This window comes from Tiliqua scincoides, chromosome 1, assembly GCF_035046505.1.
Source record: "Tiliqua scincoides isolate rTilSci1 chromosome 1, rTilSci1.hap2, whole genome shotgun sequence".
In the NCBI taxonomy this organism is placed as follows: domain Eukaryota; kingdom Metazoa; phylum Chordata; class Lepidosauria; order Squamata; family Scincidae; genus Tiliqua; species Tiliqua scincoides.
In genome coordinates, this window is record NC_089821.1 from 249,747,070 (window position 1) to 249,772,342 (window position 25,273).

At 42.5% G+C, this 25,273-nt stretch overlaps 1 protein-coding gene and 1 pseudogene across 1 annotated transcript in view; both read right to left on the minus strand.

The window, feature by feature from the left end:
* Positions 1-25,273, minus strand: part of CAPN2 (calpain 2) — a 56,262-nt gene that overhangs the window by 11,794 nt on the left and 19,195 nt on the right. Inside the window, exons 5-17 of the mRNA XM_066618710.1 lie at positions 24,646-24,814; positions 20,181-20,264; positions 15,869-15,954; positions 12,476-12,550; positions 11,131-11,291; positions 9,470-9,639; positions 8,927-8,938; positions 7,591-7,802; positions 6,657-6,693; positions 4,904-4,969; positions 4,646-4,703; positions 3,074-3,138; positions 952-1,020 (exon numbers count right to left, since the gene is read on the minus strand). Coding sequence (XP_066474807.1) covers positions 952-1,020; positions 3,074-3,138; positions 4,646-4,703; positions 4,904-4,969; positions 6,657-6,693; positions 7,591-7,802; positions 8,927-8,938; positions 9,470-9,639; positions 11,131-11,291; positions 12,476-12,550; positions 15,869-15,954; positions 20,181-20,264; positions 24,646-24,814 — 1,264 coding nt within the window. The remainder of the gene's footprint in view (positions 1-951; positions 1,021-3,073; positions 3,139-4,645; positions 4,704-4,903; positions 4,970-6,656; positions 6,694-7,590; positions 7,803-8,926; positions 8,939-9,469; positions 9,640-11,130; positions 11,292-12,475; positions 12,551-15,868; positions 15,955-20,180; positions 20,265-24,645; positions 24,815-25,273) is intronic.
* On the minus strand, positions 24,070-24,188 carry LOC136637073 (5S ribosomal RNA; annotated as a pseudogene).

Genomic DNA, 25,273 nt, shown 5'->3' on the forward strand with positions numbered 1-25,273 from the left:
GCTGAGATTTTTCAGTTCAACACTGCCTTCATCGCTTGTTTCTGTATATTTATTGCATGGATTTGCAGCATACCCACCACCCTGGCTCTGTCATCCAAAGTGGCTCCTATTATTTTGTCCTTATTTTAATTCATAGCCAGAACTGAATAGAAAACCAGGAAAAAAGTCTACATTTGAAATTGGCAAGATCTCTCATTTAATGGCTGATGGGGATCAAGACACAGTTGGGTCTACCTAACTCCCACTACCATTTGTGGTCTTCACACATTTTAACATGCTTCTATTTACATTGAATTGTGTACAGAATACTTCATAGAATCAAAGTTGTTAAGGGACCCACAGGATCATCTAGTCCCCTGCAACAGCAGGAAATTGTAGAACAGAGGTGGCTAATCTTTCAACTTTAGAGTTCCTTGACCTTTAACAGTTGTGTAGATGAGGGAATTCTCAGATGACAATCTGCACCTGCTGAAATTCTCTCCTATACACAATTGTTAAAGGTCCAGGAGCCCTAAAGTTGAAAGGTTGGCCACCCCTGTTCCAAAGCAATGGTTCCTTAACATTTTAGCATCAGGACCCACTTTAAAAAAGTTTCACTTTATCATCTACTCAAGCATTTGTGGCTTTAATGGTGACTGGGTAGCAGTGCTTCCCCCAAGTAGCAGGTTGTTTAACCCTTGATGCACAGTCTAATAATCTGTTTTTTGTTTTTTTTTTTGGTGACCCACCAACAATAGGTCTGGACCCACAGTTTGGGAACTGCTGTTCTGGAGCATCTGGCATTTGCCATCACAGTATCTTGCTCTTTTAACAGTTTCCCTTGTGTGCATGTGTCCCCTGCCCATTCCTAAAAACTTCAGATTTGTTGAAGTAGGCAAAAGTCACACCTGTCATGCCACAATAGGTTTTAAAAATTAAAAAACCAAAACTTATTCCAATAGGTCCTCTCACCTGGTATTTTTGAATCTTTGTCCAAAGTACATGAAACTCCTTCAGTCCCAGTTTACCGCTTCCATCAGTCTGTTTGCATTAAGGAAATGGCCATTTTAAGTAGCAAATGTTCATCTTTTCCCTCAAATTCAGTATACTTGGACAAAGACTGTCAAAATGTTAATCATGTCTTTGTTCATAGTTCCCCTTGCATCCGGGCATCCTTTTTCCACCACCCCTAAGAAGCATCCCAAGTTGTTGCTAAAGATCCCCCAACCCTCAGCAGTAACTTTTCAGGAGCTCAGGAGCCTTGAGTAGGAAGGTAATTGGCTGTGCTGGCACATGTCATGCCACTGCTACCCCTAGAATGTTGTCCATTGTTGAAAATCAGTGTACTGTGGACTATACCAGTCTAATGTTTAAACCGGGTTCCTCCGCTCCTGACCTGGAAAGTGCTCTCTTTTACATTTTGCATAGCTAATAGCAGCAAGTAGTGGCTTTGTTGATGTTACCAAACTTCAGCTTCCCCACCCTTCACTAACACTGACCAGTTTGACATTGTGAAGAATGCTCTGCTCACTTTGGAGCCAGGGCCTAGGAGGGGGGGGGGGGAGCAGGTAATTTGAACCTGGGCCCAGGGTCAGAAAGGAGACCCATAAATTTCCTGGGATCTTCCCTTTTCTGTTCTCACCCAGACTTACCCATGGGGGAAGCTGAGAATGCCGGGCAGGCAGGTAGACCTGAGCTATGCATTGGAAGATTGGTAGACCTTGGCTCCAAAGACTATTCTGGTTTTTGCCACTTTTCCCCTGTTTTGCCCCTATTCTGCCCACCCCACTGCCACCCCCACTCGGTTTCAGCCTGGTCTCTTTGGGACAGGGCCCAAAAGAAACTTTGTACTTCTTGATAAAATTCCTCTCAGAGACCCTGCTTGGAGCAATAGGCTTGCTTGATTTTAGTCAAAAGCGAATTTGTTACAAATCTGCCTCTGAAACAGAAGGCTGCTCACACTACTTGCATTTTATAATGGATATGGGATGATGCATGTGTGCACTTCTTTTTGGGGGAGTAGCTGCCTGATTTCTGTACCTGCATCATGTCATTTGGGCCAGATAGCAATAATAGTGTATCTCATTGAGGGTGAATGTAGCAGTTAGACCTTTAAACTAGATCTCCATTCAGCTATGAACCTCACTTGGTGATCATGGCTCAGTCTCACATCCTCAACCTCACCTACCTCAAAGCATTGTTGTGAGGATGGAGGAGGGGAAGAGCAGGAGGAAGGATAAGGTGTACCTTGTAAGAAGGTTGTTATGCCCCTTTAACATTCACACAGTGCCTTCACTGTACATGGTCTTTAACAGGGGTACACTAGAAAAAAATAGGTCTGTGCTCCCGCAGATTGTGGGGAAAGGAGAGGAAAAAACTAATTCTGGAGGATGTGGGTAACACACTAGGCTTGGTAACAGGCAAGAATGGAAGATTCTCATGTTCAAAAGAAGCTCCCAATATAACAGGCCCTAAAGTGAGAAAATGTAGAGTCACCATAGAGCAGAAAAAGCTTCAGGTGGCTGGAAATGGCTGGCAGAGAGGGTAGAAACAACAGCTGAGACATAAAGCTAAAGAACAGCAAATCCACGAAGAGCTCTGCAGCCCAGTTTGTGGCTTTTTATATATACAGGCATATGTCCCTGCTGCTTATAAAAGAAGGGTGTGTAGATCCACATGTCAATGAACACAAAGCACATTCAGACCATTGGTCTATCTAGACTGCTACTGGCTGGTGAACAAATTCTGACAGTGACTTTGTATTGCCTCCACCAGAGATCTGTTCCGAGATTCCTTTCAGTGGTAGTGCTAGGCTAGTGCTAAGATCCTTTACTATCCAAAGCAGAGGCTCTCTACAGCCACTATAGTGCACCAGACTCTCAAGAATATTTCTGCATAGCAAGCATCCACAAAGTATGCCATGCTTTTAACATGTTTTTCAAAGACTCCTCACACTCATCTTGTTAAACTTTACCCCATTTCCACCAGTACCCTATTATTTCTGTCATAACACCACTATCCCCTTCTTGATATGAAAAGTTATAATTATCCAATAAGCAGAAAACATTTAGTCTAACAATATATGTAAGGATACATCTAATAAGTCCACCATGATTTTACATGTTTCAATGCTGAAGCCATCTGATTTGATGTCTTGGCCTGCAAAGGAAAACAGCAGATTTATTACATACAGGAAACATCCCTCCCCTCTCTCATTCTGATAGGTGGAAGAGAAACAGTGGAAAAAGAAAGTAATAATATTGAGCACAGTCTTGAACAATGGGAGCTGCCATTCTTCCCCTGCACATTCTTCACTAAAATTAATGGAAGATTTAAAGTGCCTGCTTTTACCTGGCCAGCTGGCAACCTTACTTATCAGACTTACATTTGCTTCCATCTGTTCTAAATTAGGGAACTGGTTAAATGCAGGACTAGCTACCTTTGAAGGGATGGGTGTTAAAACCAGTGTGGATATTATAGCTCATGGGCTGGAACTGCCACCAGAGATCCACTTTCTTCTTTTCAGTAGCCACTCTGTTTTATGCTCTCTCTTTTTCTTTCACTTACAGAATCAGCATATGCCCAAATTGGCAAGGCAGGCATGCTGGTGAAAAGATAAAAGGTCAGGACAAGAGAGATCCATGTTCTCCACCTGGCTGGATTTGAATTGCTGCAAATGGCCATATAAAAAGGTGATTCAAGCTTCCTAAGGAAACAGAGTGGAGCAAAATTTCCATAACAGTTAGACAAAAGATCAGAGGTTTTATCAACTGTGAGAAGTACTGAATACATTTACTGCAAGGCTAGAGATAAATCAAGGGTCTCATAGATTTACCAAAATGTATTTTGGTATTTTGGCTATCTTGATACCAAAATACATTTGAGTGTTTCTAGAACATCAGCTTTGTGAAGACTGAGCTCTGTTAACACATATATAAAAAATAGGCAAACAATACCATACTGCAGCATCTCAAGAGAAAAAAGAATCAGCTTTGTCTGGCACACTGATATCTGTAAAAATCAGAAGATTATTTTCTCTTTTTGGATTAGATGCCTGCTATCTAATGGGAATAGCATCCAGCACAGTGCCTAAGCAATTTTATGGCCAGTAAATAATCTTTTTTTTTTTAAGTCAGAGTTACAGACCTCCAAGAGACAAGCCCCAGCTCAAAGGCATGACACATCAGCTTCAACAGATTAAGTAGAATAATCTAGTGTGACAAACAGAACACCAGAGGTGGGGGGAGCACTACATAGAGCAGGCGCTGACAACTCTGGGTTCTCAAGCAACTGAGCCAAGTCCTACACTTGCAGGACTGAAATGCCACTTTAGTACTTTTATGTAGGCACTTCCACAAACTGTGCAAATACTTTTTGAACCTGGATTCTCAATGGCTCTCACTACTCCCTGCTGGCTCACACGTACAACTAAGAGATGTAGATGTAGATGGCCTGGGGGGAAAATGGGACTCAAATCTGTGGATCTTCTGCTCTACAGTACAGAAGTACAATTTGTACCTGTGGGTTGAGAATCCATCCGCAAAGTCTGTGGATACACTTTTTGTTTCCTGCAAAACTGTGGTTGTTCACAGCCAATTAGAGCTAAGTCTTTCTTCTTTTGCTAGTGAAGCAGAACTCCAAAAAAAGGGGGGGGAGGAGTACTTACGTTTTGCCAAAATTTTTCTCAAAATATTGCAAAGTTCAAAGGCTGAGATCTCAGCATCCTGTGAAAATTGAAGACAAATATAGCACAGAAAGAACAGTTTGCTTTGAATACAATACTATAGGGTAATTAGTATATTTCACCATGCAGAGATCTGCATTTGTATTTTGGAGTCCAGACATTCAACCAAAGATGGTGCAATTTTTGGATAGCTATGTACCTCACCTTGATAGAGAAAATGAAAGTAACTAAACCACTCACCTCTCCGGCTAATTGCCCAAATAGTTTCTTAAAACTTGGTTCAATTTCATCTTCAGTGACTTCTTTCTATGAATTAACGACAAAGGGAGGAAAATCAATCTCTACCCCAGAAATTGTCATAAATTTAAGCAAACGGATTTTTTTTCTTTTGCTTTTGAGACTTAAATTTTAATTTTCAGTGACTGGTGAATTATGTTCAGACTGAATAATGTATAAGCCCTCCAGTGAATCTTAAGCTGCTTCTCATATGCTGCAGTGTCAAGATTACAAACAGTTCAAGGGGGGAAAACCTGTTTTAAAAATTTGCTATAAAGTATGGAGAAGCCTTTCTATCCATTCTAGTGAGGGAAATGTGTGTACAGCAAGGGAGTGTTTCAGTATTTCACATTTTTTAAAGAAAACAAATGATACATTGCTAAAGCTAAGAAGATCTAGGTCTGGTCAATGCTTGTATGGATGATTGCGTGGAAACCTAATATGCCTCCGTGAGTTACATCATGGAAGGTCGATAGAACAGAAATGTAATAAAAAATAAAACCTCAATCATAGGATCAGGAAATAAAAGTACAAGAGTGAAGCCTTAACTGGGATAAGATTTATGGACATGCTTAGAGGGTTAGTGGGCCCAGTGTGTTAATTCCTTGAACATTTATTTCCACCTTCCTTAGAAACAGAGCCCACAACTCCACTGATTTTGAATCCTTCAAAAGAAGAAACAGTTTATAGGGATATGTAACACTGTCCAAGTTTTCTACGCAAAGGGAAATTCCTACATTCCTGCAGCCCTGCTTATCTTTAAAGCCAAAGTCGTGGCCCAATTATTCTATGGGATACCAATTTGGATTGCTGTTTTCAATAAGGAAATGGAAAGAGTACTTTCAATTTTTCTTTATCAGATTTTTGGCTTACCCATTATGTCCCTTACACCGCACTTTGGAACAACTCACTGATTCAGGATTTGCTTTCTGATTCTTGGACTTACTCTGGCTATATTTGCCTTTTTAGTAAGCTATGATCGATTGGTGTACCGGAGGACCTGGTGGGTAATGACTCTTTGATGTGGGCCAGAAAGATCATAATCTCTAGATTGAAAGATCTTGAATATCAGGGACTCCTTGCTGAGGCAAACAAAACCCACTCACCTTTGCATTTTCAGATTTTTCCCTCTTCTGGCCAGTGTTCTAGATTTTTATATATTTTAGATAATCCTTTACCTTGTCGTGCTTTTACGCTCGCCAGATGTAATGTGTTCCCTTTCCGGGAACTGGATCTGAAATTCAATAAAACTGCGCAACAGCAATTGACATGTTCCTGTCAGTTGGGATCCAGGGAGTCTCTAATCCACATAGTGCTCCACTGTCCACTTTACAACGAGTCTAGATCTATGTATCTGGACCTGCTTTTTGTCAATTACTTTGACTGTCACAATGAATTGAAATTACAGATATTACTTACAAATGAGAAAAGGGTAAAACCAATGGTGGACTTTTTATATGAGATTTTAACTAAACGTAAAATGGAGGGAAATTTTATTTGAATCTACATTTATTTTTGTTCTGATGACCTGCTTGAATGCAATCTTTTGTGTAAGTTGCTCAGGCAACTGCCAAGTTCTATGCCTAATAAAGGTCGTCTGTCTGTCTACTGTCCAAGATCTACAATAACCCTTGGGGAATGGGGGGATCCACACATGATGTGTTTGGTAATGGCAGTCTGGGAGCAGCGAGAATAATTTTCACATTAGGAAGCATACCTCTTCAATATCGGCTTCAATTTCATCGTCAATAACTCTAAAACAAATACAGGAATCAGCATTACAAGAAAGCAAATGTAGAGAAGCTTACACTGACATTTTTTAAAAAGATTGCTTGTTTTAAAAAGATTGAGAAAAAACAATAGTTACACCCTGATCCTGCCAAAGACATTGGGGCATACAACTAATGCAGTTATGTATTTGCTGTGGAAGGCTCATTTACAACCCATTACGTAGATGAATGTACAACCCTTTGGGAGGGCGTCAGTTGTGTACAGTCACACACAATACTGTGCACCAGATCTAGAAAAGCAAAAGACAGCAATCAATGGGCAGAGGCTTTTCTGCATACAAGGCTGCTGTAAGGGGAGCTCCATTTACAGAGCATGCCCACTGCTTCAGCAAAGATAATCCCTATCAGCTTGAAGGGGAACATGATTGGAAGCTGGGGTGTAGGGCTTGGTGCAGACAACAACAGACTCTGTTGTCTGGCTATACTAGAGGCATGGTCTGATAAGAGAAGGCAAACTGCAGGCTCACCCCCAGGTCACACTCCTTCATAGTGGGCTCAGAATCTAGTTGTGAATTTTGCTTTTCTGCACCTTTTTCAGCTGCAATGATAGCTTGATGGTCATAACAAGTGATCCCACTCTAATCTCCAGGTATTAAAATATACAATTAGGATAACACAATAGGACGATGCCTGACTGTCTGAGCCTCACAACACCCATCTCAACACTGCTCTCTCTGACAAGCCTGGCAACAGCAGTCCTTCGTGACTACAATAGTACCCTTTTCACCTTCACCATAGGCCTCAAGTATTCCAAACAGACAGGCTACAACAACAGGCAGAAACATGGGTCCCTGTGATTTCAGATTCATCTAGTCATCCAAGTTGTGGGGAGAAGAAAAGATGGGTGACTCAGCTACATACTGTGAATCAGCATTCTTTTCAGAGAAGACTCGGAGGCAGAAATCCCCATTCTTGTTGGGTTCAAAAGTGGATGGCACAATGATGTATTCCCCTGGCGGAAGCTTGAACCGGTTCAGCACCTCTCGGAGATTGATGAAAGTGTTTGATCGTTCTCTCGCTCGGTTTGTTAGAAAGTAGTTTTTGTTCAGGTGGATTTTTGTTTTGCCAGAAGACTTCATAGTAGGAAACAACAACATCAGCAGTATTATTTCAGTTGAGAGTAGAATCAAAGAGAGAATAAAATACTGAACCTCCTGAATGACTAGGTCAATGTATAGAAGCATTTCATGAGAAGGAAAATGCACTGCAGCATGGAATAAAGGTTCTAATAAGGCATATAAAAAGGATCATTCAACTTCACTTTACTAGACACATGAAGGGAGCCTCCAGAAAATTTGTCGCAGACTAGTAGCCAAATTCGTGTTCACATTGTGTGTGAGCTGAGCAGGGCCTCTGAGAGGAATTTTATCAAGGGGTACAAAGTTTCTTTTGAGCCTCCACCCAAGGGGGAGGGGAGTGGTAAAACAGAGTAGGGGTGGTGATGGGCATTGGCAGAACAGGAGCAGGGAGGGGGCAAAACAAAGCAAGGGATGGTGGCAACAGCCAGAAAAGTCTTTGGAGCCCAGGTCTACCAGGCTTCCCAATGCAGAACCCAGGTCTACCCACCCATGCGGCATCAGCAGCTAGATATGGTAATACGGAGAACCAAAAACAAGTAAGATCCCATGAAGTTTATGGACCCCCTGCTTTGGCTTCAGGGCTTCCTTTCCGACCCTGGGCCCAGGTACAAAATATCCCCTTTACCCCTCTCTCATGGGTCCAGGGGTGAGGGTTAACTTATCTGAACCATTTCCTGGAATTGCACAGAGAATGGAAAAGCAGGGTTGCTTGGGGGTGGGGAGGGAGTGGCTTAGATCCTGGGAATACTTGGTTCTGTGCCAGCAATTTAACTATTTAGCTCCATTGAGCAGGCTGAGGCTCTACAAATGTTCTCTTATCCCACAGAGACTTCCCGCCTGCTTAACTGCAGCACTGGGTGCAGCACTGGGTACAGCACAGGCCTGACAGCCCTGCTGCATCAGTGCTACATAGGATTAGACGGTGAAGAAACCGTGTGAGGAGCAAGCTAAAGGGCTGCTTTTCTTTTCCCAGTTGAGCAGAGGTGGCAGCAGCAGACCTGAGGCGACATTGGCTTTAAGCAGTGCTTATTTAATCATCAATAGGATGGCTTTCTTCCTCAGGATATTCTTGAGCTAGGAATACATGTTTCATTCCACAGAAAATGCACACTACACACCTGTGGAGGCACCTGCAAGAAAGCAAAAAGAACCAAAAATTACTTTTAATTACCTTCAATAGTCAAACTCTCATTTGCAGTTTCAATTTAACCGGCGCAATCCTCAACATGATCAATATCTATGGCATTCCTAATGGAAATAACAGTAACAAGTTATGTCAACTACTTGGTTGGTCCACTTATGACTTTGGGTTGAGTCATCTATACATGTTCTCTGCTTGATGCATTGTAGCCAATTCATGATCCAGTTCAACTGGAAAGTATTTGAACTGCCTTAAGAGATCTGAAAGTCCTACCTGCAGTGATTGAATTGTGACAGCTGATTCATACATGCAGGTCACTGCTTGATGCTACAGCTAAATGAGTGATAACACATGCTTGTGAACTGGCATTTTATGGAACAGGAGCACCAGACTTTTGTCCAACTAGTGAGATTTTGCAACCTATTTCTATATGTCATTCACTATCTCAGCATCATCTCCCAAAGTAGTTATTCATCCTCTTTATTCCATGCCTCAGTTCCTAGGGAGGGGGGAAACTTACCTCATAGATGGCAAAGCCAATAGTATGCATATCCTCTCCCATCTTCCTTTGCTTCCGGCGGTGCTTCTGAATTAGGCCAACGAGGAAGGTGCAACCTCTCTCAGGATCATCCAGATCCTCATCTTCTTCCTCAAGTTTAATCAAATACTGTGGGTTCATCCAAAAGGTATCTGGTAAAAGAAAGGATACAACTGAAACCATCTTTGGTTAACAGCCTTCTGTATACATCAATGATTTTAGCACTCATCCTGACTTGTAAAGATGCAATCCTTCTGAGTAACCATTTTACAGGCACTTAAATGTCTTTCTTTAAATAAAATTGGAGATTCCCCAAGCCTCCATGATTTCTGCACATTCATAGTTCCTTTTGAACCTCTGCATTTTTGTAAAGGTCAGATTCTATATGCTACAAGCTGTGAACCAATTACCAAAGTCCCCAAATCAGTGGATGCTTTTAGATACAGGTACGTAACCTAACTATGTCCACAGACAGACAGACAGACAGACAGACAAATCTAAAAGGAATAATTAAGAGCTCCAGAAGAATCTTTCCAATCTGGGGAAATGGGCGGCAAGGTGTGAACTGATGGTTTGAGCTGCCCATACTGCCCAAATAGCTAAGCAGGAGAATCTTGTGGTTGTGCTTTAGAATGGGAGACAAAATGCCAGAAAACCAGAGATAGTGAAATCTGTAGTTTTCCAACCCACTGGGACTCCAATCATGACCTTGTTCCACACACGGCCTTTACAGGTCTCAAAATGGCCTCCAGAGGTCCTGGAAAGGCACTTCTGGTTTTTGGCCAGTTTGGTTTTGGCATTTCCAGTTTTGAAGGCTTCAGGTTGGGCCAAATTTACAGTAAGTGTAAAGTGATGCACATTGGGCAAGAAATCATAATTTCGTATATATTATGCTGATGGGTTCTAAGCTATCTATGATGGATCAGGAGAAAGATCTTGAAGTACTGGTGGACAGATAGCTCAATGAAAGTGTTGACCCAGTGCAAAGAAGGGGACTTTGAAAAAGGGACTGAGAATTGAAAAAGGGACTGAGAATAAAGTGGCCAATATTGTGTCATTACATCAATTGACGGTGAGCCACTTCTGGAGTATTGTGTCCAGTTCTGCTCATCACATCTCAAAAAGGCCACTGAGAAAATGGTTGTAGGTTTGGTTTGCTCCTTCTCACTATGATCATCAAAATGCACCCCTAGAAAATCTAGTTACTGACCAATGCTTTACTACATCAAAACTTAGTGTCAGAATTGGGCAACAGTCTCAAGGTAAGTATAATCATTTCTTATTATAAAAGTAAACGGCACATCTATTAAACAAACCTTAAATGCTTAATCCTAAAAAGTGCTATAATCTTGTTGCAAAATGCATGTAGAACCATTGTTTTAGCTTGAAGGTGCCAACTGAATGAAATGAACATAGCCTTCAGTAAACAAAATGGTTAACATGCATCATGCTTTCAAGAGCTCTAATGGCTGTGATGCACTATCTACAAAGCAGGGAATTAATTAGGTAGACATACTTGGGTTGGCCCCAAACACAGAATTTAATAGGCCCTAGTATAAAATGGCATTATGTATGACTGTTGGGAAGATACAAGTGAGAAACCTTTAGCTGTGAATGAAAGAGAAGGCTGAAGTATAACATACCAGGGTAATTTCTGCAGCCACCTGCAGTGGATCCTTTTCTCCAGTTCCCATCCATTGTGGTCAGGCTCCACTTCTTGTACTTGTCCGAAGTCAATGTGTCTGGTGTCAAGTTGCAGATTTCAAGGCGGGAATAATGCCTCAGGAAATCACTGTATGCCATCCTATGGAAAAAGAAAGGCACACTCTGACTGACATGCTTCTTCCCTCCAACCTGAATTAAATAAATGGCAATGCTATGGGTGCCTTGAACCACTGTCTTGAATAAATGTAGGGCTGGATATGGGCAAAATAAGCTGGAATCAAATCCAGAAAAGACAGAGCTGTCCTCCTTGGATTGGTGTCCATGGGTTTTGTCAGTTCTAGCACTCATTCTAAATATCCAGGTTCACAGTTGGGGGTGCTCCTAGACCTGGCCTTACACCTGAGTGTCCAGGTGTTGGTTGTGGCCTGAGGGCCTTTACCCAGCTTTGGCTGATGTGCCAGCTGAACTTGTTCCTGGCTCACTCAGATCTGGCTTTGGTTGTCTATGCCTTCATCACCTCACCTAGATGATTGCAGTTTGCTTTACATGAGATGTCTTCAAAGATCAATACAGCTGGTACAAAACATTGCTGCAAGACTGTTGACAGGGGCAAGATATTAAGATCACATTATGCCTGCTGGTTGCTTTGGTTGCCAATTTTCTTCTGGTCATGAATGTTGAAAATCCTAAACGGCTTGAGACCAGGGGACCTGAAGGACATCTCCCCTCACATGAATCTGTCCATGCCCTAAGATCTGGGAGATGTGCAAGATCTCTTGCACATTCAACAACTGACTGATGTGAGCCTGGAAGAGATGTGTAGGAGGACCTTCTCAGTAGGGATCCCTTCCTTGCTCCCCTGGAAGGTTTGCTATGCCTTCACCCTATTCTCCTTTTGGTGCTCTTTAAAGATACATTTCTTTTGTCAGGATTTTTTCTGTTTGTGTTCAGTACAAGTGGTTTATTCTCTCATGCTGTTTTTAATATTTTTTTTATCCTGCTATATTATTATTGTATTTTAAATTATGTTGTGAGCTATTTTGTGCCTCTCCAATAATGAGGCAGGATATAAATCTTTTATAATGGAATAGGCTAGTATGCCTTTGCAATCTGTAGCATGAGTTGGGTAAATTACCTGTATACCTTAAGGACTGCCATTCTCTGGATTTTCCCTCCCAGATATTTCATTCTACGTATATATTCAAGGCTCTGCTCCAGATTCTTTCACCATCAGAAGTGGTGTCCAGAAAGAGCAGGGCCTCCTTGGTTGATGAATGCAGGTATGTCAATTTAATGTTGAAGCAGAAACAGTAGCATCCCTACCAGAACTCTCCATCTTCATGTCTCCTGGTTAGTCTCTCTCTCACTTTAGGATCAACATTATTCCAGCTAGGACAGCTAAAAGAGAGAGAGAGAGAGGCATTGTTATCTGAAAGCTAATTCCTAAAGCAACAGATTAGCCCTGTAGAATTTTGGACAACCCGTGTGACTTTAAAAATCCCCAGTTTAGGATACCCGAGTGAGTTGAGGTACTGAGGGCTCAATCCTATCCAACTTTCCAGCACCACTGTAGCTGCGATGCAGCCCCTAGGCAAGGGAACAAATGTTCCCTTACCTTGTGGAGGCCTCCATAACTACCCTCCCACCACAGGATTCAGCGCACACCCCATTGGCATGGCTACACCATGGCTGGAAAGTTGGATAGGATTTGGCCCTGAGTAAATTGAGACACTGAATAATAATGACAACCCCTACATCCACTCCAGTGTGCTCTTTCTGCATTGTGGAGGGTACAGTTATAATAATAATAATTATTATTAACAGTATTTATATACTGCTTTTTAACTAGAAGTTCACAAAGGGGTTTACAAAGAAAAATCAAATAACTAAATGGCTCCCTGTACCAAAAGGGCTCACAATCTAAAAAGATGCAAAAGAATACCAGCAGGCAGCCACTAAAACAGACACTGCTGGGGTGAGATGGGCCAGTTACTCTCCCCCTGCTAAAAAAAGGAGCACCCACTTGAAAAAGTGCCTCTTATCCAATTAGCAGGGGTTAATTGTCTTGATAAGTTGGGCAAGTGGCCTGGAAAACATGAAATCTAACGTAGACATAGAAAACATTTTGTATATGAAAGAACTGTGATCAGCTTTTGGCACTGCACCATAGAAAAGATATTGGCAGACTGAAAAAGATACAAAAGAGCTATGTGACTGATAAAAGGACTTGAGAGCAAAATGTATGATAATGATCCAGAGGGGCCAGGATGTTCAGCACCGAAAACAGCAGATTATGGGGGGCATGATGTCAGCGGGAAGAAAGGAAGTATTTGTTCACTCCGTCTGCAAGAGCAGGGCAAGGTGCGATGGTTTTAAATTACAGGGATAGAAATTTAGGTCAAATGCTAGGAAAAGGTTTCTAAATGTCAGATCAGTACAGTAGTGGAACAAGCTATCTATGAAGATTGTGGCAGGTTCTTCCTTGAAGGTCTTCAAGGGGAAAAAAATTAGAGAACCAGATTAGAATCCTGTGTCTGAGGGGAAGGGTATTCTACTCACAAGGAAAAGATCAAAAGCTAAAACACAGGTATAAAGTATGGTGCATTAGCTAGAGGGCTGGGTTTGGCCTGATGAACCCTGGTTCAAGCTCAGACTCAGCCATTAAACTCATTGGGAGGACAGAGCCTCTACATTTTACCTTAGCCTACTTCACTCAACTAGTGGTTCCCAAACTGTGCATTGGGACCCACTGGTGGACTGCAACCTGTTTATGGTGGATCTCCAAAGGGTGACTGAAAAATCAAAGAAATAAATGCCTCAAGCCCTGAGACTATTCAAAAACAGATACTGTAGCAGCTAATTAACCTGCAAAGAGTTCAGTCCATAGTTTGCAAGCATGTGTAAATAGAGGGAGATAAATGTTTGAAGGTCTCTTTTCTGGTTATTACTACTTATAAATAAAAATATTCTCTTTCTTTTTTTTAAAGTCTGGCAAACGTAGGTGGGTCCCAATAGAGTGTCATTTTTAAAAGGGGGTCCTGGTGCTAAAAAGTTTGGGAACCATTGCACTAGACTGTTGTGGTCAACCCACTGCTCTAAATTCTGGATAAAGAAAGACATCAAAACAAACATTTTAAAAAGAGAGACTAAAAAAAGGATCTCAGAAAAGGAACCCAAAAATGACTCACCAAATGAGGTTGTAACAAACAAACCAACAAACAAAAGCAAATGCCATTTAGGGATATATTTGAAGCTTTAACAGGATTCATTGTAATGACTGCCCAACAAGGGACTCTAAAATTGGGACTCTAAAATTGGCTATTCCACAAGGTGGCTAGCACAAGAATTTTTGTCACCCTTAGAAAATTAGACAGATTTCAAAGGTGACCTTTAAAAGCTTTTAGTCTCTCTGCTATGGGGCATGTGTGAAGGACAGAAACATAGTTTTAAAGGAACTTGAGTTAGGCTTTTTAATCTATTGATGGTCATTCAGGAAGTAGATTTACAACTGTATTTCAACAGTCAAGGTGGCAGGGTTTTTGGTAACCTTTTCACATTCTGTTGAAAGTGTGCGTTTAGTCTTCTGCTCATAATTTTTTTCCACACATTTTGGAAACTTTTCACATTTTAACCTCTTCATCCTATACGAGATCACCTCTTTGACACTATTAGCAGGTACACTCCTTTCTCCATGACTGCAACATCTCAGACATAATCATTCCTTTCACTGCACTACCTCTGTAGTGAAACAGAAGAGGAAAGTCTTGTCAGTTCAATGATGTATTTTCTTTTACTAAAGGGGATGTATGAACATCAGGACTGATGCACACAGTAATCCTTTAATTTTTAAAACACTGATAATGCACTAGTGAAATTAACAAAAAGCCCTGTCAGTTTCACTGGTCTCCTCATGGGCTGGAGCAGGGGTGCTCAAACCCCGGCCCGGGGGCCACTTGCGGCCCTCGAGGCCTCTCAATGTGGCCCTCAGGGAACCCCCAGTCTTCAATGAGCCTATGGCCCTCCGGAGATTTGTTGAAGCCCGCACTGGTCCAACGCAACTTCTCTCAGTGTGAGGGCGACTGTTTGACCTCTCGTGTGAGCTGTGGGATGAGAGCCCTCTCCACTGCTTGCTCTTTCACATCTGTGATGCAGCAGTGGCAGCAAAGGAAAGGCCAGCCTTGCTTTGTGCAAGGCCTTTTATAGGCATTAAGCTATTGCAAGACCCTCATTCATTCATATAAGTTCATCTTTAATATATTCATTTATGTAAACTTATGCAAATTTATTCAAATTTTAAATGTAAATTAATTCTTTTTTCCCCCCGGCCCCCGACACAGTGTCAGAGAGCTGATGTGGCCCTCCTGCCAAAAACTTTGGACACCCCTGGGCTGGAGGAATCAGTGGGAGTGAAATTGACACGATCTTTTCCAACCTTGTTATGTAAAGGAAATAGATCTGAAATGAGCAGGCAGATCAGGCAGAAGGAGGTGGTACAGAATACCAGACTGCCACCAATCACACCATCATGAACTGCATCCAAATTTCGTCATGAGGCAGTAAGGGCTAGCAACCACGGTACACAAGTGCAGTATGGTTGCTAGAGTGGCTTCAAGGAAGTTATGAAAGCACCTGCATCATAAAAAAACACCAAACTGACAATCCATGATGCAAAACGTTATGCCAAATGCAGTGCAAATACACAGTTCTGAACCTCACTTATCATTCCACTTTCCAGTCCATTCTACTTCCCCCCAAGGGTTTCGGATTCTGATCAGTTTCTGCATGGTGCCTCGGAAATTCACCTGGTGGGATAATAAAAGCAAAATCAAAGTTACTAACTGATAGTAATCCTGGTTAGATGGGATATATTTGAAATGCAAATCACAAGTTTAATAAAGCTGAAGTTTCGGTTTTTGCATCAAAAACTGCATTTCCAAGTAGTAGAATTTTTTTTTTATCAGATCTGCAATCAAATATGCAAAATATATAGGTTTTCCAGGTGTTTCATGCTATTTGGCCACTGCTGGTTATCTTCATGGATGATTTCTGTAAACAAAAGTGGTTTCTGATCTTTGAAACAAATACCAATGGAAGAAAATGTAAATCAGTTTAAAATGCTTGTTCCCTCTCTCTCTTTCTCACCCCTCCTCCAGCCTCTCACAGCTTTCTTGTGATGAAATCCTATTTTGCTGTGCATGATATGTGAATAATCCAACCCTGGGGGTATGGCTGACTGTGTGGGTCTTTCCCACCCAAAGGCACCCTGCCTGTGCGAACAGGACAAAATAGAAAACATGGTGTATGACAATGTCCTTTGTCTGAAGCATGCAGAGAAAAACGGCTTGAGCAGCTATTTTAACAATTAAACATATGGTTTGCAAAAGCCAAATATTTCTGGTTGTTCAGTGACAATTCATCATTTGCATTATGCTCAGTTGGGAAGCTTCCTTGCTCAATGACTCCAAAAATGAATCACAAAGATCCAGTTAATTCATACTTTGTAAGGAGAAATTGTATGCAGTATGTTTTATTTTAGTGTTTTGTTTTCCATGTGTTCTTGGTGAAGAAAAGCAAGTTGATATTTGGAAGTTTGGAGTATTTCCTTCCTCTTGATTCCCTATTGCATTCAATTTAGGACAATTATCACTGTTAAAAGTAAATTCTCAATACATTTTCAGATATCAATCAGAAGTTAGGATGCATGCTTTCTTGTATAAATCCATATACAGTGATGTGTACCTCATCATCTACTTCGAGTGGCTGAAAGATCAGACCTGATGGGATTCTTCTCAGGAGAACCTGTAAGCCCCATACAGACATGAGATAGCAAAGAACAGTGTCTGGGAGTGCACCAGTATGTCCCATCCAACTGTGGTCCACAGTGCTCCCCTCACTCTCCTTGGGGGCAGTGGTTGCCTCTACAGACAAATGCTGTGGTGTGTGTGTGGATGGGGTAGAGCTACCTACAGAGTGAATCAGCAAAAGGAATGGGGCTCACCGTTCAGCAACTTCCAAGTAAAGCCTAAGGGGGATCTTGAGCAAAATGTTTTCTTCCAGTTTCAGATCCCAGGTGTAAAATGAGAACAAGAACAATCTATCATGCAGGTTTTTTGTGGAGATGATTTTAAAAATTGCAAAAACCTCTAGGTGTTATATACTCTATGATGGCAATTGTTGGTACAGCCATAAAGGACAGCTGTAGCCCTTCATTTGTGGCATGGAATAGCTTCTCAGAACATCCTGGAGAGGTTACAGAGGCCAAATCCAGTTCTGCCTTATTTATTTTTCAACCAGACCAGCCTGCTTCCTCCTGACTGGTTCTACTGGGAAAAAAGTGGGGGTTTTGTGGCAGTGACTGTGCTGTGTTTATGACTATTTAAATAGAACTCAACATGCAAAACATGCATTATCCAGTTTTGTTTTATTTATTTTTCAACCAGACCAGCCTGCTTCCTCCTGACTGTTTCTACTGGGAAAAAAGTGGGGGTTCTGTGGCAGTGACTGTGCTGTGTTTATGACTGTTTACTGGGAAATGCCAAAGCCAAAACACCTGAATCCAGATGCAGTGAAAAGTCTGCCAATTCCTCATTATCCTGCCCAATCCTGAGATGACCTACCAGGGACTCAGATATGACAATGTTTAAATCCGAAAGGCAGGGATGCTGCCAGTGTAATTACTCTGGGTCTCTCCCAAAGGTAATTGAAGTGAGGAAAAAAAATCCCTGGGTTTATTGTCTCTCTCTCCCTTTTCCATCCTGCCATCATCTGCCCTTCATTGCACAGAGACATATTTTTCCAATGAAAGTGATCCATCATTTTCAACAGATAGCTGAGTGACAGCTGTGCATTGCAATGCATAGATATACACCATGTTCCTTCAGGACAAAAATAGGTGGTGACTTCCTACATTCCTGCCTGAGTGCTGCAATACTCTGTTGAGAGTACTAGAATGTGTCCCAGGCAAAATAGGTACTTTTCCTAGTGGAATAACCATCTTGGGAAGTCAGTCATGCTGGTCCTGCACTGGCCCGTACCAGACCTCCACTACAAGCTTCAAGGCTAAAGCTTCCCACAACTCACATCATCAGACATGATAAAACAGCAGCACATGTGATTTTAGTATGGTTGGATGTGCAAGTTAGAAGTTGCCGGACCTGCCTGCCCCTCATACCAGAAAATACCACTTACTAACCTTATGGGACTGTTGGAAGGACTAATATGCAAAGCACACTGCAGTGTATTATCTTACAGTAGTCCTTCTAGCAGTCCTTTCAATATTAATGTTTAGCATCTCACTGACACTGCAAAGCACTTTCTGCAAAGCATTTCTGTCAATGTTACAGAAATGCTAAAAATTAATATGATTCCTCTCCTAAATGCTAGTTTTCTTTGTACAGGAAGGGTTTTTTGTATGGAGCATTCAATCACATGGGCCTCCTTGGACATTGCCAAGTGGCACACAGGTTTACTACCCATCTGATGCTGGAGTAAACGAGTCCTATACTGTAAACATATTCGAAGACCTAGTCTTCTTTTTGTACTCTCAATTATATATGGTCTGGTTTGCTTTCTGAAGCCACCAGGATTGTTGCTGAATGCAGTCTTTGCCTTGCAAGAACCTCTGTCAAGGTGAACCACTTACACTTGACTTTTCCTTAAATGGCTTGGGACCTGAATACTTCAAGGACTGCCATCCTCTGGATGTTCCCTTCCAAATAATTTCATTCCTTATATCTGAGACACTGCTCCAGATTCTGTCATCATCTGAAATACTGTCCATAAGCAGCAGGGCCTCCTTGGTTGCAGCACAACTTTTTCAGAAAGTCCTACCAAGGGAGGCCTGCCTGGCTCATCCTGGTGGTTCCAGACACCTGTGAAGATGGTGAAGATGCCTATCTTCAGAATGGACTTTTATGTGGGGCAATCATTTTCTTTTGCCTCTCCTGTAATCTGGGGTTTTTATATTTCTTTTTAATTTTCTTTCTGCTCTGTTATTGCTTCCATGGCTTAGTATGTATTCCCTAGTGTGTTTTATGCTGGTGGTTTGTGTTTTACAGGCCAGTTTGTGTTTTACAGGCCTGCATTTTTTATTTTATTTTACAATTTTTAAATTGTGTTTGGATTTTGATGTGTAAGCCATTCTGGTTGCTTCTGCAGAACAGTGGGATATCAATTTAAAAATACATAATATAGTTCTTATAAGCACAAAAGCATCCCACAAAGTCAGAAGCTGACTAAACAAGGAATTTCCTGTTATTGGACTCACAGCAAGACATACTTAAATAAAAAAATCACAGTTGTACATTCCAAGATATTCTACAATTGTATTTTGTCCATAGTTTGTTACTTAAATATATCCTTCTACCACTTTGATTTCCTTCCAAATTCAGATTAGCCATTGATCATAGGGGTGTTTTGCATTTTTTTGGTAACATGAGATTTAGGATGCAATCCTAACCAATTTCCCAGCACTGACTTAGCCGCAATGCAGACCCAAGGTAAGGTAACAAACATGCCCTTACCTTGAGGAGGCCCCCTTGACTGCCTCCCCACTGCAGGATGCAGTACACACCACATTGGCACAGCTATGTCAGTGCTGGAAAGTTGGTTAAGATTGTGCCCTTTGTTTGTTTGAAAGGTGGTTACATGCATTTATTGTACTGTGTGTTACCTGTGGGAATTATGCTGTAGGAAGCTGGGAGAAATTCCAACTAAAGAAAGGCTTGTAGCTGTCATTAATATTTGAGGGTTCCCTGCAAGAGCACATGTTCAATAAGCAGGAGTTCAATAACTGGAAATGTGTATTGCAACCTGTTAACATACACTGTGTATTCCTCAGAATTCTGGTGCCTTGACAGGTGAAGCACTGCAATTCACAATTGTGCCACAAGAGGCCAGCACAGTTCAACATTTTAAGTATCAACTCACAGACAAAAGAGAAGTCATGCATAGGAAATATTATTGGTTCACCATGATATCATATCCTTAATGCCCCACATTTTTCCCTTTCCCAAGTCAGAGAGGTTACCTCTTCTGCACCGGTTACAGAGTATGCATGCCCTTTGACCAACTTCTGCGTTGTGACGGCCTCCGTCTCAGCAGCACTTGTGATCTGCAAACAAAGGTATTTAGTAGTGTTTTTTTTCTGAGAAGACAGCAGAAGCTTAGTTGCAGGATGCAACCAATATCCAAATTACATGTTGGCAATATAAAAATAACTTAAGCAATGTCTTTTAGCAGACCAAACCTTCTTGATGTAGGATGCTTCTCAGTGACACTGAACTCTGCATCAAGAAGGTAGCTAGTAGCAGTAATCAGATACAGCAACCATGAATCCTCTATATTCACCTTGTGCTGATAACTATTCACTGAGCTTTTACAGGACAGTGGTTTTCAACAGCATCCTGAAGAACTCTACCATATGGTTCCCTGGAAGCTCATTAGGAGTTCCTCAGTGATAAGTTTATGAATGGCAGACAAGCTTCGCCAAAAGACAGCTTGCCTACCATCTCCCCTGTCATGTGTAGCTTCAGGAAAGTGGTGGGATGTTCTAGGGTTCACCTGCAGTTTACACAAGGCAAGAGTGGCACACAACAGGCAGGGCAGGTACCATTAATGAACAGAAGCCTTAGAACCACCTGCCCCAGCATCAGCTGCAACACACTGGGGTTCCATGGTGAGCAAAGCAATGCATGAAGTGTTTCCAGAAGACACTGTGAAAACCATTATTCAAGGGACTTCTGCTTTAATAGTAATACCAGATACATTGCCACTAGAGATACAGCGGCTGGAGTATGCACAAAAGAGGTAAAGGTGCAAAGGCAATAATGCAACTGTAAGGCTGCAATCATAAAACACACTTACATGAGAATAAATCCCCTTGAACACAGTAGAACTTACTTCTGAGCAAACATGCACAGGATTATGCTGCAAAGAATGTTTCAAGCACAGTGGGAAAAAGATTCCCATTTACCCAACACATATCTCCAAGTAGTGAGAAAATGTATGTTTGAAAATATGCAGTGAGCACACACATAGGACCCACAATTCAGACACTTGTTTTCCTTCCAAACATTACAGTATTCACCATGGAGATAAGCATGGACAAAATAAAATGAGAGCATGCTCATCTCATAACATGTGATGCCCTTAGATCTCTCACTGATCAACCACCTTTCAAGCTTCACTGCACTACAAGAACTCAGCCTTGCATATCTCATCTGTCTCCTTCGTTTTCTAAATGGAAAGAGACTTGACACTTGGCTTAATCAAAACAAATCTCTCCTATTTAAAAGAGGCTGAATTTCAGCTAGCAGCATGGTGGAAAAGCAGAAGTATATGAAACCCAGACACCTTCTTTTATAGATCACAGTAGGGCCTACAGCTGGTAGGAATTTAGGAAAGAGGCAAGTGCTGTTGCTTCTAAATCCACACTTGGTAGGTCTTGATCACTTATACCAGCGGTTTTCAAACTCCGAAGGAGTTTGAGCCCCACAGCAAGTCCTTGCAAGGGAGGGGGAGAATCAGCGACGCGACTCCCAGGATCAAGTCGCTAAGGGGGCTGGAAGGCCTTGGCTGGAGTTACCAGAGCCTCCTGCAACCTCCCGGGGGTGCGGGAAGTCCTGTGCAAGTGCCTGCAGGGCTCCCCATATCTTCAAAAGTGAAAGCGCAGTGATCACGTTCCACCTCCACAAAACCAGAAGTGGAACGCAATCGCTGCACTTTCACTTTTAGAAAGCTGGGGAGCCCTGCAGATGCTTGCACAGGGCTCCCCACACCTCTGGGAGGCTGCAGGAGGCTCTGGTAAGTCCAGCCAAGACCCTGCAGCCCCCTTAGCAATGCGATCCTGGGGACTGCATCATTGCTTCCCCCTGCCTCCTTGCTGTCCCTGCCCCTAAGTGGGAAGAGGCCAGGGCCTTCAGGTTGGGCATCACGACGCACCAGTTTGAAAAGCCCTGAATTACACTGACCAGTGCTGGTCCCATATGCACACAACCACCATTTTTTCTGTATGCGATTTCTTAAAAAGTCATAGTCAGGAATTCTTGCTCACTTTTTTCTCTAGATTAGGCTCCAACATCTTGGATCTTGCAAAATCTCAGAAGGTTTGGGCACCACCATCTCATGAGATCCAAAATGGCATCACCCAGCTTAGCCAGGAAGAAGAGGCTGCAGGGGTGCCATGACCCAGGTAAATTTGGGAACCATGCACTAAGTGATCAATACAGTTGTTGCATATGTGGATTATTGGTCGGCTGCAACAGGGACATAGATTTTTCTTGGTAGGCTGAAAACAGGAAATCCAAGGAAGTACAAACTGCTGGGCAAACCTACTTAAAGTAACAGAATCTTTTATTACTGTGTCTTTGGCCTGGTTTGTCTTGCCTTGATTTGGAAATATTTGTGTTGTGAAGTGAATTTTAAACAACTGCTCCCAATCTCTAAAAATAAAAAGGACACTCACATCCCCTTAGAGAATTTGTCACAGCCTGCTACCATACTGATAATACTTAGCCTGTTCTTGTTTCTTCCAAATGTATTTTATCTGCTCAAGATTTGCATTCTTGGCCTCGAGTTCCTATCCTTAGGCCTTTTGCTTTCTCTGTCATATTTCTTTCAAAATAAATTATTTTGTCTTAAAAGGAATGGATTAATTTTTCAAGCCCTTTAAGCCACTGCTCAAGCTCCTTCCTGGAATTTCTGCCTTTCGTTTATAGAAATGACACACCAAGCTTTCAGTCATGCGTTAACAACATCTTTTTGGAAAGGAGCCCATTCATCAATCTAGTCTGAAATTCATACAATACCAAGGATCAATTTCTGCTACCATAAAGCATGGGGGCTTCTGATTCGCTCATGTTTAAGGATCTATTGGTAGTTTTTATCTGCAGATTGACAGCCCAATCCTATCCCCACTTATCTGGGAGTAAGCCCCATTGACACTAATGGGACTTCTGAATAGGTAGGCATAGGATTGGGCTGTTACAGAGTTAAACTGTGCCAACCAGCGATTCTGATGATGGGGTAGAGTGGAGGTGCTAGACTAAGGACAGGGCAGAATATATTTCAGGGTGAAATGACATGTAGTGGTGGTATCTCATGTTTCATGCAAAGAGCCCACTTTATGCTGAGGTCTTAATCCCATGAGCTGCTATGCAGAGGCAAGACTCACAGGGTCCAGCATTATAGTTCAAGTAGAGCTGTGGGGACAATAAGAACCTAAGAGCAGCTCTGCTGGATCAAACTAAAGGTTCAACCATCATCCTGTTTCATACTCTAACCCAACCAGTTGCTTCTGGGAAGTCCCCAATTACAGTGTGATGGCAGCATTTCCCACCTCCCAGCCCACCCATGTCCCCCAAGGACGAGAATTGCAGCTGTGGGGCTCCTCAGACTGTGGCCCAGCACAGGGGTCCTCCTCCCTCTCCATTCAGGTTTCCAGCTTCTCCAATGGCTGTGGAGACTGAACCCTCAGCCTTGCATCCTGCTGGCACTGACTAAACCTTTTTTACTGTGCCTGCCTTTTGGAGATGTGCGGCCCTGGCCACTTTCCTGCCCAGAGCCTGCCTCTCTGGTGTCCTTGTCACTCCAGCAACCAGGAGGACAGCCTTGGGAGAGGCACAAGTACCCCAATAATTGCAGGATCTGACTGTGGCCCACCTACTGGCTGCAGTGCTCACTGAGGGGTGAGTGAGTTGGTAACAGTGTGCTACTCATGTGATCGTAACACAGGGTTCAATGGTTATACACATGGGGTAGGACCTCCCAGGGGCTTGGTGAGAGGGACTGCAACACTGCTCCCAGACAGTAGCATATTGCCTTTGAAGATGGAGGCTCTCTCTCGCCATGGTGACTTATAGCTGCCAACACACCTACTCTCTGGTTGGCAACCTTCAGTCTCGAAAGACTATGGTATAAGCCTACAGCACCCGGTATTTCCAGGCGGTCTCCCATCCAAGTACTAACCAGGCCTGACTCTGCTTAGCTTCTGAGATCAGATGAGATCAGGCATGTGCAGGGTAAAGCAACCCTACCCTCTGTGATAGTGCTAATCCCCCTTCAACATCTAGATTAGCAGCCATTGCCACCACACTTGTGGCAGAATGCCATAACTTGATCAGACACTATGTGAAGGATCACTTTCTTTTATCTGTCCTGAATCCTCTGTCAATCTCTTCATTTGAACATACTCTGACACCTTTGCCCTGCTCAAGGGCATCCTCCCTGATCCTGTACAGCACAACAATTTGGTGCACTGAACCATGGAAATGCTGAGAATAGGGCCTGGCCTCCTTTTTGGCCTATAAGAGGCACTGAGTCTAGTCCAAAGCCACACCAACCACTCCTGACAGAAGTGTAAGGGTGGAGGTTCCAGCATTCCAGGGACAGATACTTTGCCCTAGCATGGATTTCCAGCCCTCTTGCTATCTGGTAGTTACTCATCCAGAAAATAGTGCCAACTGCTCAGTGTTTAGAAGTGAGTGCTGACTCACATCAATAGAACATCCAAGGAGAGAACCTTTTTGAAGAGCCTTCTGGATAATTTTGAAAAGGTTAGGTGGTGCTTTCTTCAGCTCATACCACTCCGCAATTCCACCGGTGAAGTCCTCAAAGCCCTCGGTGGTGCTTCCCCCAGAGAGTGCCTCATAGGATCCATTCAGCCTATAAATGAGGCAACCAAGACATTTTTATAGTTCAAGTGTCTTCTCAGCAGGACAGGCATAATCCTCTGGGGCAAACAGCAGCTCTGGGGGGAGGGCGGAGGCATTATAATTGGGAAAACAGCATGAAGAAGCTAAATCCCCCTGTCCTAGCCCCTTGGCCCCACATCTGTGCTCTCTTCTACAGGTGCTACTGCTCCTTTACAAAACAGTAGGACATATCCTGATCACAGATCATCTGCTTCATGTCTTGCTATGCCCCAGGTCTTTTTTTCCCTCTAATTTGGTCAGTTATAGTCAGTTTCTTCTGTTTGCAGACAAAGTTGCTGGACACTCTCAATTATATCTGCAGGTGTTAAAATGATAAGAACAGAAATATCTGTACAGGTGCACCCCTGTATCCATGGGGGTTCTATTCTGGATCCCCCTGTGGTTACATGAAACTGTGGATACTGAGAAC